General features: G+C 48.7%; 1 protein-coding gene across 1 annotated transcript; it reads right to left on the bottom strand.

Annotated features, from left to right (window-relative positions):
* Positions 1-259: 259 nt before the first annotated feature.
* LOC136956364 (dorsal-ventral patterning tolloid-like protein 1) lies at positions 260-12,580 on the bottom strand. The gene is given in 9 exon segments (XM_067250266.1): positions 260-2,642; positions 2,850-3,100; positions 3,408-3,621; positions 5,986-6,113; positions 8,513-8,638; positions 12,275-12,299; positions 12,301-12,356; positions 12,359-12,455; positions 12,575-12,580. Coding segments are annotated over 9 exon segments (1,038 nt in total). The 3' UTR covers positions 260-2,507.
* Positions 12,581-12,725: the final 145 nt, after the last annotated feature.

Here is a 12,725-nt window from a genome sequence, read left to right as displayed (position 1 = left end):
AACAGGTTTGTCTCAGCAGGGGAGGAAAGGCTGCATACCTGTTCTGACGTAGACTGTAGCTGTATGGGTTCATGATCACCTGGCATTCCATGTTTCCTCTTGCAACAAACCAGGTTGAACGAGGATGCACCTGAGTGTGTGTGTGTTACACTGTAGCAGTGTGCTCCAGTATGTTTGTATGTCTTCAAACTCAATCAGTCCAGTCCACACACATGCACACATTGTAGCGAAAAAATCATGACACATAAGTTTACCTGCGTGTAGTTTTAATGACTCAGCATGGAGAGGAAGTCATGTCGGTTTCATTAGACTACAATTGACGATAGATGATAGAACTACAAACATGGAGGAGCAGTGATAAAATAAACTACAGTGGGACAGGAGCTTGGCACATACAGCAACGAGTCAACCCAATAAACAAACACACACAATTACAACACACACACATACACACAAATACGACACACATACAAGCACATGTAAAGCCTCATCTAGAATATACATACTTACATAGCATTCACACCATCAGTCACTGCCGATTCATCTGTGGCAATTACCAACTAGTTCACGCGTAAAGCATTATAATACCTTTTACATGTTCTTCTCTGTTAACTATTCTCTCAAATACTCAGACCCCAAACACACCATGCAAACACACACACACACACACAGCTTTCCTTTTTATCAGGTAATACATCTTTCAAGTTCTTCAAACTCATTGTCAAAGTTTTTTTTTTTTTTTTTTTACTACAGACAGAGACATTCTGTGCAAGAACATACATTTTGGTACTAAGGCAATTATTGTAGTTCCACAGGACTAATACGGTTGACGCTCCGTGCTGATAGAACACTGTCTCTCTGATTGGATCATGTTGCCTCTCACTGCACTTCAGTTTGCTGCACATTCAGACAGACGAGGGGCAGACAGACATAGCACATCTGCCTTGTACAGTTTCTCTTCTGTTTATTTTTTATTTTTTTTAGCACCATGGAAGTTCCCCTCGGTTGATGAACGTTCTGCGATTCCAATAGACAGCCGCTGTTGTCGAAAACACCTTCCCTAATGTTGAGGGATTCCCAAAAGTAGTTGTGCTACCTTGTAATGATCAAAGTACGGATGATGAAGTTAACAAACATTGGATGAGGAATGATCTTTGGAGTGAAAGATTGCGTTCAAGAACGCATCCAGTAAAACACAGTACTGTTTCCTCTGACGTGTCCTGCTGCGAATGAAGTGATATGGTGACGACTTACAAGTCAAAGTTGAGTAAAGACAGCAAGGACACATATGACATATTATACGCAAGGCGTCACATTACATTGCAGATATTTTGGGAAATCATTTTTTCTGTCATTTGTATTCATAATTCCTTTTTTGTTGTATGGGTGTGTGCATAAGCTCAAAGCAAAGAGGGCCAGGGTTAGGGGTAAGCCTTTGTTTTTAAGTAACTTCACACACACCACTGTTGTAGAATAAGACATCAGATAAAACCAGCAGTATTGTCAATGTGGTGTTTTTTGAGACAAAGAGTCCAGACTGTTCCTCAAAGGCAATCAAAATGGCCACAGCCTTAGTCCTGACTTACTTGCAGTGCCATTTTGGCTCCAAAAAATGAAGGATGCAGAGTTCATAGGCCAGCAGGCCACACCTTTCTAAAGTAACTATATTGTCTAAAATCACTGTGGGAAAAGATCTTAACAACACAGACACTTTGGCTCAAGTCATCTCCATAAAAGTGCCATTTTGGCTCAAGTCATTGTAGGCTCAGACTTCCATAACACAACCATTTTGGGTCCGGTCATAATTGATACAGCGTTAATGATCACCTCCTTAGTTCAACGCACAGTGAATGAAAGGTGAAGTTTGAGGAGTAAAAGAGTCAGAGATGCAGGAAGAAACATCAGAAGTATTCACAATCCGAGTGGTTGATGGTGTGTGTGAATGTGTGGAAGCCAGTTGTATAACATAAGGAGGTCCCTTAGTCCTCATAGACAGGCTACAGCGGTGCAACTGACAAAACCAAACAGTCATGACCCTCATCGCTAGAGCCTTTGAGAGAGCTCTTGTCATCATAACCCCCACCACACACACACACTTAACTGTCCTTCTAATGTTTCAGACCCTCAGAGTCCCTCCATTTGAAACCCAGGGTCACTTTGTCTCTTCCCGTTGACCAAGACGTATACGGTCTGGTCGTGCTTCATGTAGTAGTCAGTTTATAATCCACAGTCACTTCAGCTCATTCCAGGATTGTTTAGATCTCTCCAGAGTTCCAGAACAATCTACCCCTGAAGTACAGAGGCGATGTTGAGCTCTAGAACACATCATTCTCATCCTTCACGGAACACTGAAATATAAAGTAAGAGGAGCATTGGTGCGCCTGAGAGGTGATTGGCTGGATTTTCTCTCTCTCTCTCTGGTCGACTTGGCGAGGGTCAGACAAGGTCACCATGTGGGGGTGGGTGGGTGGGGGGGGGGGAAAGGGGGGTCGTGGGGAAGTCAGGGGTCATTTTCTGGTGTGAAGAGTCTCCTGATACTTGGTGCTTGTGTAGCGGATGTGGAAGCCCTTCTTGCTGATGGTGTCGTCGCTATGGAAACGGATCAGAACCGCGTCACCCGCCGAGTAGATCTCTTCCCTGGGCTGCAGGACAGAGGTACAGAGGACGGGAGAGAAGGAGGAGAGAGGTGCGGAGCGACAGATGGAGGAAGGGAATAAAAGAGAGAGAGGGGGGGGGAAGCAGGAGGGGAAAACAGGATGACGCTCACCATATCTAAACGACATCGGGTCATTTCTAGAAAAACTAAACGTCTCGTGTGTTTTTGCCCAGACGCGGCGATGATCTCTCACCCCAGAACCGCAGAAACGTCCCAGGCGGTGTGAGTTGGAGTCGTAGCCGTCGTACAGCTCGATGTAGTCGTAGCCGCAGTCCGCCTCCTCCTCTACCTCGAAGGTAGTGAAGGTCAGCTCGATCCCGTAGCCCTGCTCGGCGGTCAGGAGCCACTCACAGTCTGTGTGGCCAGGGTAGTTGTTGTCCCCAAACTGGGAGTGGGAGTAAAGGTTCTTCTGACGGCTCTCCGCTTTCAGCCGGCCCCCGCACTCTGCAGGGAGGGAGAGGGAGGGGGGAGGTGTACGAGCGTGGAACAGAAGAATGGAGGATGGTAAGGAGGCAGTGTTAGATCATTTGTAAATAGGGAGACAAAACTGAAAACACAAGCCCTATAGAATTCCAATGTATTATTGCCATGACTAATGTAGAACTTTATCTAAGTTGTCTAAGTCAAAAGGAAACGATGTCTTTGTTTACAGTTTTATACCACTGGAGGGAGCCAGCACACTGTTCTCTGTTAGTCCTTGTGTGTTTGAGACCAGTAGTTGTTCCCAAAAGGAACACACGGACACACGTACCAGTGGAATGTGTGGCCTGGAATCCCTTCCTCTGAACAGAGGCGTCGGAGATGAAGCGCAGGTACATCTTGTTGCCCGTGGAGATAAGTGGTTCAGGAGTCTTGCTGCCGCACAGCCGACCCAAGATGGCGGACGTGTCGCCATCACCGTCAAAGGCCTCCAGGTGGTCGTACGCACACTCCTGGTGCTGCTCTATCTCAAACTCACTAAAGGACTGGAGACCAGGAGGAGGAGAGAGAGAGAGAGAGAGAGAGAGAGAGTGAGAGAGAGAGAGAGAGAGAGAGAGAGAGAGAGACAGCAGAGAGTGAAGGAGATAGAGAAAGAAAGAGAGAGTTAAGGAGAGAGAGAGATACAGTAGAGAGAGTGAAGGAGAGAGAGAGTTACAGCAGAGAGAGTGAAGGAGAGAGAGAGATACAGCAGAGAGAGTGAAGGAGAGCGAGAGGGAGAAAGAGAGTGCGAGGGACATAGATACAGTGGAGAGAAAGAACGAGAGGGAACGAGGGAGAGAAAGAGAGAGAAGGAGGGAGAGAGAGAGAGTGTGAGGGAGATAACGAGAAGGCAAGAGAGGAGAGGAGGAGGGGGGGGGGTTAAGGAAAGAGGAGGCAGTGGGGCAAAAGAAGACACGAAGGGTGCATCGTTAGTTCCCTCATTAGCGTGTCTTCAAACAGAAGCGTTCCTCTCCTCCTCCGCCCGGTCTCCCCTCCGTCTCTGGCTCCTCTCCTAATCACTCATCAACAATGAGATGCACAAGACGCAGCGATGCAGAGGAGGACAGACAGAGCTGAGGGGGGGGGGGGGGGGGGGGGGGACACAACTTTCATGTCACTGCTTTGAATTCAGGGCTGTTTAGAGCCCGTTTAGGTTGGGGTTTGACTGGGAGACACACTGACTGGCGTGAAACAAGCCTCCCTCATGGGCGCCTGAGGCTCCTGGCTCATTAATGATAGACGTGGGGAGCGTCTCCTTGATGTTGGAAAATGTTGTGTTTTGCCCCCATGTGAATACGCGTCACCTGGTTATCCTTACACACACTCAAATACACACACACTGCTGTCCAACTGTTCACGGAGGGTTATTATTCCCTGGGAGACAACCTCGACCACATCTAGAGGACAGAAACCATTGATCTTTCTTAACCGAGCGGAAAGAGCGAGCAAGAGAGACAAAAAGTGAGAGAAAGAGCAACAAGGCGAGAGAGAGAAAGTGTGTGAGAGCGCTGGGAGGTATCCCTCTGAGGGGAGTTTATTATTGAACAAGGAAGTGTTTAATTCTGGGGTCTTGATGGCTTCCAGATGTTTCTGGATGTTTCTGGGGGCGTCTGTTGCACTGCCTGACATCATCACTGGAGTGAAGCTGCAGTGAAGACCCAACCTCAAAAGAAGTACCTCACACACCATCTTGTGTGTGAGTGTGTGTGTGTGTGTCCAAACAAATGTGTAAAAAAAAGTCTATCTCGGGAGTGAACTATACCGAGAGGTATATGACCTTCTACTTTTGAACATTTCGGGAACTAATTCTCATGTCATCACCATAGAATGGTTCATAGAACGCCATCCGTAATGACAAAAACACACATCATCTCAAACACACACACACACACAGTTGGGTACAAATGAGATATTGTTGGCTGATGATGTGGAGTTTATCCGGTTACATAAGCAGTAATGAGGGATTATTATGGAAGATGACAGGTGACGAGATATGGAAGGTTAAACATGCACACACATACTGCACTCTCAACATGTGTCCAGACAGTGTGACGAGTGTGTATGTGTGCACGTGCGTGTGTGTGTGATCTTGACTGACCGGCTGGCTGGTTCTATGGGAAAGCTGTGTGTGCTTTGAGTGCAGGCACAATATTGTGACGCAAAGTGGTGGTTTTGCTCTGGTAAAGATCTCCAGAGATGATTCTAAGTCTAGGACCGCCCTACAGAACAATGACTGTGAGTCTGTGACTGAGCGAGGGAAGTGAGAGCAGCTGTCTGTGTGTGTGTGTGTGTGTGTGTGTGTGTCTGTATGATCCAGTTGCATGGAAACGTGAGCAGGCTCTGAGGATTACCTGAGGCGTGCCATGTGTGTTTGTGTCTGTGTGTGTGTCTGTGTGTCTGTGTGTGAGTCCGTCTGTGTGTGTGAGGTCTAGGGCATGGGCCATGCTCTCACCTCGGCCAATGGTGTTCAGGTGAGGTTAAGCCTGTTCCGTGCTCAAGGCTGACTTGAATCTCTATTAGCACAGAGCTAACACTGTGCGCCAAACACCATCTGTCTGGGCTAGCGTAGCACATAGCACACACACACACACACTACTATACAGAAACCCACATGTACATATTCATATAGACACTCACAGACACACACACACACACACACCCAGATGGCCCCTGCCCAGGGCCCTTCCTCCATCCCCCTCTCTGAGCGTAGAAGTGGAGCATGAAATATGAGAGAGATGTACAGTCTGTGCCCATGGACGTGTGTAATGTTGCGAGACAGTAAGAAGGAAAGAAACATCCAGACACCCCCCACACACACACACACACACACACACACACACACACAGACAGGTACTGAAAGGTCTACTCACTATTTTGACCCTGTGTCCAGGTGTTGCTGTGATGTCCCAGGTGCACTCCTTCCTGCTGGGGTACTTGTCAGGCCAGTTGGGGCTGCTCAGGGGACCCGTGGGGCTGTGGATCTTATGCTCACACTCCGCTACACGCACACACGCACGCGCACGGAGGGAAAGAGAGAGAGGACGCAGGAAGTTAGGAGCTGCGGCTGCACAGGAAAAGGGAAGCGAGGAGGGAGCAGGAAGAGAGAGGGATGAGCGACGAGCGCAGAAGGAGAAGCCAGAGGATGGAGACTCGGCATGAGGAATGTGCAGCGTGGGCACGCCAGGTCCGTGTCACCGGAGCCACACGTCCTCTTTCAGAGGAAGCGCAGGATCTCCGTATGCCGGAGGACTCCCGCTGTTCTCTCTAGGTACACAGGCCCAGGGTTCCACGACAACAAGTGGACATGTTGGGAAGGAGGGAAAAACAGCGTTGGACAGCTGAGGCGAGAGGAGACCGTCCCCGGAGCGAGCAGATCGTAAACTGTCTGACCTGATGTAAACCCAGCGCTAATCTGACCTTCAAAAAGATAGGCTTGTAGCCTGAGGTATGTCTCTGCGTGTGGTTGTATGAGTGGGAGAGAGACATAGAGAAGGGGGAGAGACATAGAGCAGGGGGAGAGACATAGAGGAGGGGGAGAGACATAGAGGAGGGGGAGAGACATAGATGAGGGGGAGAGACATAGAGGAGGGGGAGAGACATAGAGGGGGGGAGAGACATAGAGGAGGGGGAGAGACATAGAGGAGGGGGAGAGACATAGAAGGGGGGAGAGATATAGAGGAGGGGGAGAGACATAGAGGCAGGGGGAGAGACATAGAGTGGGGGGGAGAGACATAGAGTAGGGGGAGAGACATAGAGGGGGGGAGAGATATAGAGGAGGGGGAGAGACATAGAGGAGGGGGAGAGACATAGAGGAGGGAGAGACATAGAGGGGGGAGAGACATAGAGGGGGGGGAGACGGAGCAAAAGAGGAAGAGAAAGAGCAGGCTTGACGAAGATGTAAAGCACTCTAGAGACTAAGTCTTTTAGGTGCCGATTAACCTTCTACCTTTCACATTGTACAGAGAGAAGGAAGGGGGGGCGGAGGGGGGGGGCGGGTCAAAGTGTCCGTAATATATTGATGTGTATGTGCGTGTATGTGTGTGTGTGTGGGAAGGGGGAAATTTGGGGAAAAACATATACACCACACACAGACCACTCTCAGGGAATACAGTCGTCCTACGGTAATGTTTTCCCTGGCTGGTGTGTTGTGTTGCTGCTGGCTCTGACCCTTTCCAGACACCTTCCTCTCACAGGTTATCCCAATAATCCAGGCACTCACATTAGCATCAGTCTGCTAAGACTGGGACACCATCAAAACCACACTGTATGAAACAGCTTTGTTCTGTTCTCATTGAAGGTCTTTGTTCTCCTAAATATGAACCACTTTCAGCTGCCTCTTCAGGTGTGTGTGTGGAGTGGGGGGGAGGGGTTGCAACTGAGCCATCGTGGAGCTTTACATAGACCTTGAACACAGTGGGGAGGGGAATGGGATCAGCATAAACCACAGACCATCATCTGCGCTCAGAGCTGTACTGACATGAAGCAGTTGCTTTGTCATGCAGAATCATGGTGTGCATCCATATCAGTGGTGTGTGTCTCTGTGTGTGTGTGGGTGAGAGAGCGAAAGAGAGAGAGAGACAGAGAGACAGAGAGAGACAGAGAGAGAGAGAGAGAGGAGGAGAGACAGAGAGAGACAGAGAGAGAGAGAGAGAGAGAGAGAGAGAGAGAGAGAGAGAGAGAGAGAGAGAGAGAGAGAGAGAGAGAGAGAGAGAGAGAGAGAGAGAGAGAGAGAGAGAGAGAGAGACAGAGAGCCTACGGGGGGAAAGGACCCAGTGTCCCCTCTCTCTAAAACCACTCAGCCCTTTATTGGGTCAGAGCCTCTGGGAGGCTTACCCCTTTGCTAACCCACTGAACTGATGGACTTACTGGTGTGTGTGTGTGTTTGTGTGTGTTGGTGTGTGTATGTTTGCCTGTGGGTGAGAGGGAGTGACAATTGGTTAGGTGAGTGAGTTGATGAATGTGTGCGTGTCTGGGTGTATGAATACATGAATACATGAATACATGTGCATGATCCCGTTTCTGGGTCAGACTTGGCTTCTTTCATTCTGATGTGTGGTCAAACAGAAACTAAATGAGTTCCTTTTACTCCTTAAAAGACCTGGAACATGTGCTGTACCAGCCATCAGGTTCCCAGATGCCTGCCTGCCTGCCTTGGTTTGTCTTTCTATTTTCTATTATACATATATCGTACACATGTACATACACCCACACACACACACACACACACACAAAGACGGTTCTCTGCTTTGAAGTAACCAGATGTTTGTAACCAGAGTCCCTTTAGGAGCTGCTGTGTGAGTCTAGATGTGTGTGTGTCTGTGTTTGCATGTGTAGAGCAGCATGAGTGTGTGTGTGTGTGTGTGTGTGTGTGTGGGGGGGGGGGGGGTGTTAGCCTACCTTCTTTGCAGTCGTGTTTGTTCTCGTGCAGTATGAAGCCGTGGCGACACTGGCACATGTAGGAGCCCACCGTGTTGGTGCACTCGTGCTGGCAGCCGCCATTATCCTTGCTGCACTCATCCTTGTCTGTGAAGACGCGAGAGATGCACAGAGGCCCACATCAATCACGGAAGGGAGGCACAGCAAAGAGAGGGAGGAAGAGGGGGGTAGACAACGAGAGAGAGAGAGAGTGGAATAGAAGGAGGAAGAGAGGGAAGGGATGAGAGAAATGAAGGGGGTGGGAGGAGGAAGGTCACGATGAACAGAGAGGGGGGGGAGAGGTCACCGCAGGTTTAAGAGGAGGTTAGGAAGAGGGGGAAAAGGTATGGATAGACAGAACGAGAAGGACATAAAAGAGAGCGAGAAACCAACAGACAGGGCGCCGGGACGCTGGAAGACAGCAAGCAGCAGACACGTGCCATCGTGTTTGTCCAGAGACACGTAGACAAGCTGGGATGAGAACTCAGAGACAGAGGCAGAAACGTCTGGTTCTCCTGTCCCTGGCTTTCAGTCCGGGCTACAACACTTAGACAAGGGTTGTCATTTAAACACCCATACAGGGGACAAACGTTTGTGGTTTAAACACTCAAACAACAACCATAAAACCAACCAACATCCATCAAAAAAGTATGAAATGTTGAAGGGGTTTGACCACAACTACTTAACTGGACAAAACATTTCCCACGTGTAGCAGGAGGGAAAGAGTGTCGGAGGGAGGGAGAGGGTGAAGGAGGGAGGGAGAGGGTGAAGGAGGGAGGGAGAGGGTGAAGGAGGGAGGGAGAGAGTGAAGGAAGGAGGGAGAGAGTGAAGGAAGGAGGGAGAGAGTGAAGAAGGGAGGGAGAGAGTGAAGGAGGGAGGGAGAGGGTGAAGGAGGGAGGGAGAGAGTGAAGGAAGGAGGGAGAGTGAAGGAGCGAGGGAGAGGGTGAAGGAGGGAGGGAGAGAGTGAAGGACAAAGCCGTCCTTCAAAGGCTGGATGAAGGAGAAGAGAGCAGCTGATCGATAAAGCAGAGCTAAAAAGAACTGTACCTCCACAGACAACCTGAGTCAATGTTAGTGTGTGTGTGTGTGTTTCTTAGTAAAGTCCCCACAGAAGAAGTCAACAGCCGAGTGATCAGTAAATCAAACACAAACGCAGACACACCAACATACACACACACACGCACATTCAAACACACACAGACACAAAGTATTTCTTCTGACACCGAGGTAGTCTTTTTGGTGCTCATGGTCAAGGTAACAGTCCCTCAGTCTGGCCTTCCTTTGTCTGTCACAGCTGCACCCAGATCAGCTGTCTCCTCCCTCTGTCCAAACCTCCACCTCTCCTGCCAACACCTCAGCTGGTCCTAAGCCAGCTGTTACACCCACAGCAGAGGATCCTCACTCAGCAAAATAAAACAAAACAAAGTTCTCAATCTCGCTGTTCTCTTTCCAGTGTCAGCACTGCGAAAAAATAAAATCTTAGCAGGTGAAAAAAAGATGAGTAAGCATCTGGTAAAGAATATCTATTTTCTGTCCCTGTGAGAGTGTTTTAACTTACCTGGCACTATGTGGGCAACATTTGTCTCGATAGTTTGAAGAGAACCCTAAACCTGCACACATCCTCTGTCTCTGCGCGGCCGAGTGGTCACACAGGCCCTGCGGTTGCCTTGATTGCCGCACCGCAGATCACAGGGTTAGACTAGAGGGAGGCAAGATGTGGTCTCAGGGGTTGCCACGTCAACAAGAGTGTTGCAGAGCAAATGAGTGGGAGACAATAGGAGGGAGAGAAAGAGGAGTAGAGAGAGAGAGAGAGAGAGAGAGAGAGAGAGAGAGAGAGAGCGAGCGAGAGAGAGAGAGAGGGAGGGAGAGAGAGAGAGAGAGAGAGGGAGAGAGAGAGAGAGAGAGAGAGAGGCTGGTTGTGAGGTCTGACTTCTATACTGACCTCAGAGCCTGTGAATCAAACTAGATCTGCTTTTAATGAAACAGCCAAATCCTTCCCTGTGTGTGTGTGTGTGTGTGATGTGGTATTATGGTGCTATTGTGGGCACAGTCTCACCCTATCACAGGCTAAGCAGCTTTTCTGTCAACGCTACACAGTGTCCATTGTACGGGAATCAGTGGCTTTCTCCAAACACACACACGCACACAGACATACACGCGCACACACTAATAACACACGCGCACATACATACACACACAGACACTAATAACACACGCGCACATACATACACACACAGACACTAATAACACACGCGCACATACATACACACACAGACACTAATAACACACGCGCACATACATACACACACAGACACTAATAACACACGCGCACATACATACACACACAGACACTAATAACACACGCGCACATACATACACACACAGACACTAATAACACACGCGCACATACATACACACACAGACACACGCACACACGGAGGGATTAGTTTAGGAGGCCAGAGGGACCTCCCCAGAGCAGTTGGCTGTTGGCCAACAAGCAGCAATCCCTGGAAGCTCCTGACAATAGCTGAGACGGTCTCACGGTGACTCCAGACATGCACACACACACACACACACACACACACAAGGCCTACAGTGTATCCAAAGGTACCAGGAGTACCACTCTCGGTAGGTTCTAGGTACGTACAGACTGAATGAAATGGGAATGGCCTGACAACAGTCACAATCGGTCCATTCATAAAATGACTGCATGTTCAGATGACAAGGAATACATTTATAGAAGCCATTCAGCTGTCAATTTCTCCAGAATGGACCAGAAAACCACCCCATTCTAGACGGCAGACATTCATCTCTTTAGTTAGGTAGAAGAGTTCAAATCCCAGGAAAAACACATATCCCTGTCCAACAGCCCAGTATTCCCAGTAAAGCAAGATAATAGGGGGAATTGTCTTTCTCAGATGAGAGAAAGAGACAGAGAGAGGAGAGGTTACGACACGGTGCAGATAGCCCAGGACCTCCACATGTGGTCAGTTTGGTGTTTAGAAGTTAAAAAAGAACCCGGATCAACCACAACATGACTGTACTTAGAACAAGTAAGGGTGTGTTGGATTCAGGTTGATTAACTGCAATGGAATAGTCTCAAAAATATCAAACATGTTATATCAAACACACCCCCAATAATTTTCCTAAGCAAGTGCATGTTAACTTGTAAGTCTGATCCCAGATCTGGTCCTGGAAGACAGCTTTTGCTGTTTGTAAGCTGTTGAAAAGATAATACCCAACCAAATACATCCCTGCCACCAAGAGAAAGAGAGATAGGGGGGAACATTTGTTGATTCTTAGAGGAAATCTTGTTTCCCTTGGGAGGAGAATGGATGTCACGCCTGTCCGCACACACCCAAGAGCTGGATCCATCCATTCTTCCTGGATCGCATGTTTAGACCAGAGTCAATCAGAGAGCCCGATTGTGAGGTTGTTACCTCGGACCTCACCCTGAGGTGCGCCATGTTGCCACGGATACGGGCGCGGAGAGGAAGGGCGAGTGCGCCTGGTGTCCGCGACATGATTCAAACACAAACACACGCTCTCGGCACAGGGCCTGTCTGTCTGAGGAAGAGAGGTAGGGCACAAGAGTGGGTACATGGCTCTGCTTACACACACATACACACAGACACACACACACACTAACACGCACTAATACATACACTAACACGCACTAATACACGCTAACACCTGGATAATCCTTAAACCAGCCTGATGGCCAACACACACTGCAGGTGTTACCTGAAAAGAAGTGAGCCTTAAAGCCTGTTCTTGGAAACGGTGTTGTCAGACTTGAACTCTATCCTCATGTTGTTGTACTGGATGTGATGACTTCTGGCACCTCTGTTCCACAGTATTTACCATGTAGCTTAGAGTCTGACGACAGGCCACTACGCACCTCCACAAAGTCGTACTTGCACACCTGGAGCAAACACACAAACGTTAAATAAAATCTCTCCTGAATGGTTTATTTGTATGAATTTACTGGTAAACAATGTTGCCAAAGCAGTCCACAGTGAAGGGACAACACGCATCTCTCACTGTCATTGTCTCTGTCTCTCTGTCTCTCCCTCTATTGTTTCTCACTCTCACTCTCCTTCTCCTGCTATCTCTCTCCTCTCTCTCTCTATCTATCTCTCTCTCTCTCTCTCTCTCTCTCTACTCTCTCTCTCTCTCTCTCTGTCTTTCCCAC

This window comes from Osmerus mordax, chromosome 14, assembly GCF_038355195.1.
Source record: "Osmerus mordax isolate fOsmMor3 chromosome 14, fOsmMor3.pri, whole genome shotgun sequence".
Lineage (NCBI taxonomy): Eukaryota > Metazoa > Chordata > Actinopteri > Osmeriformes > Osmeridae > Osmerus > Osmerus mordax.
This window is presented reverse-complemented; position numbering and strand designations above follow the sequence as displayed.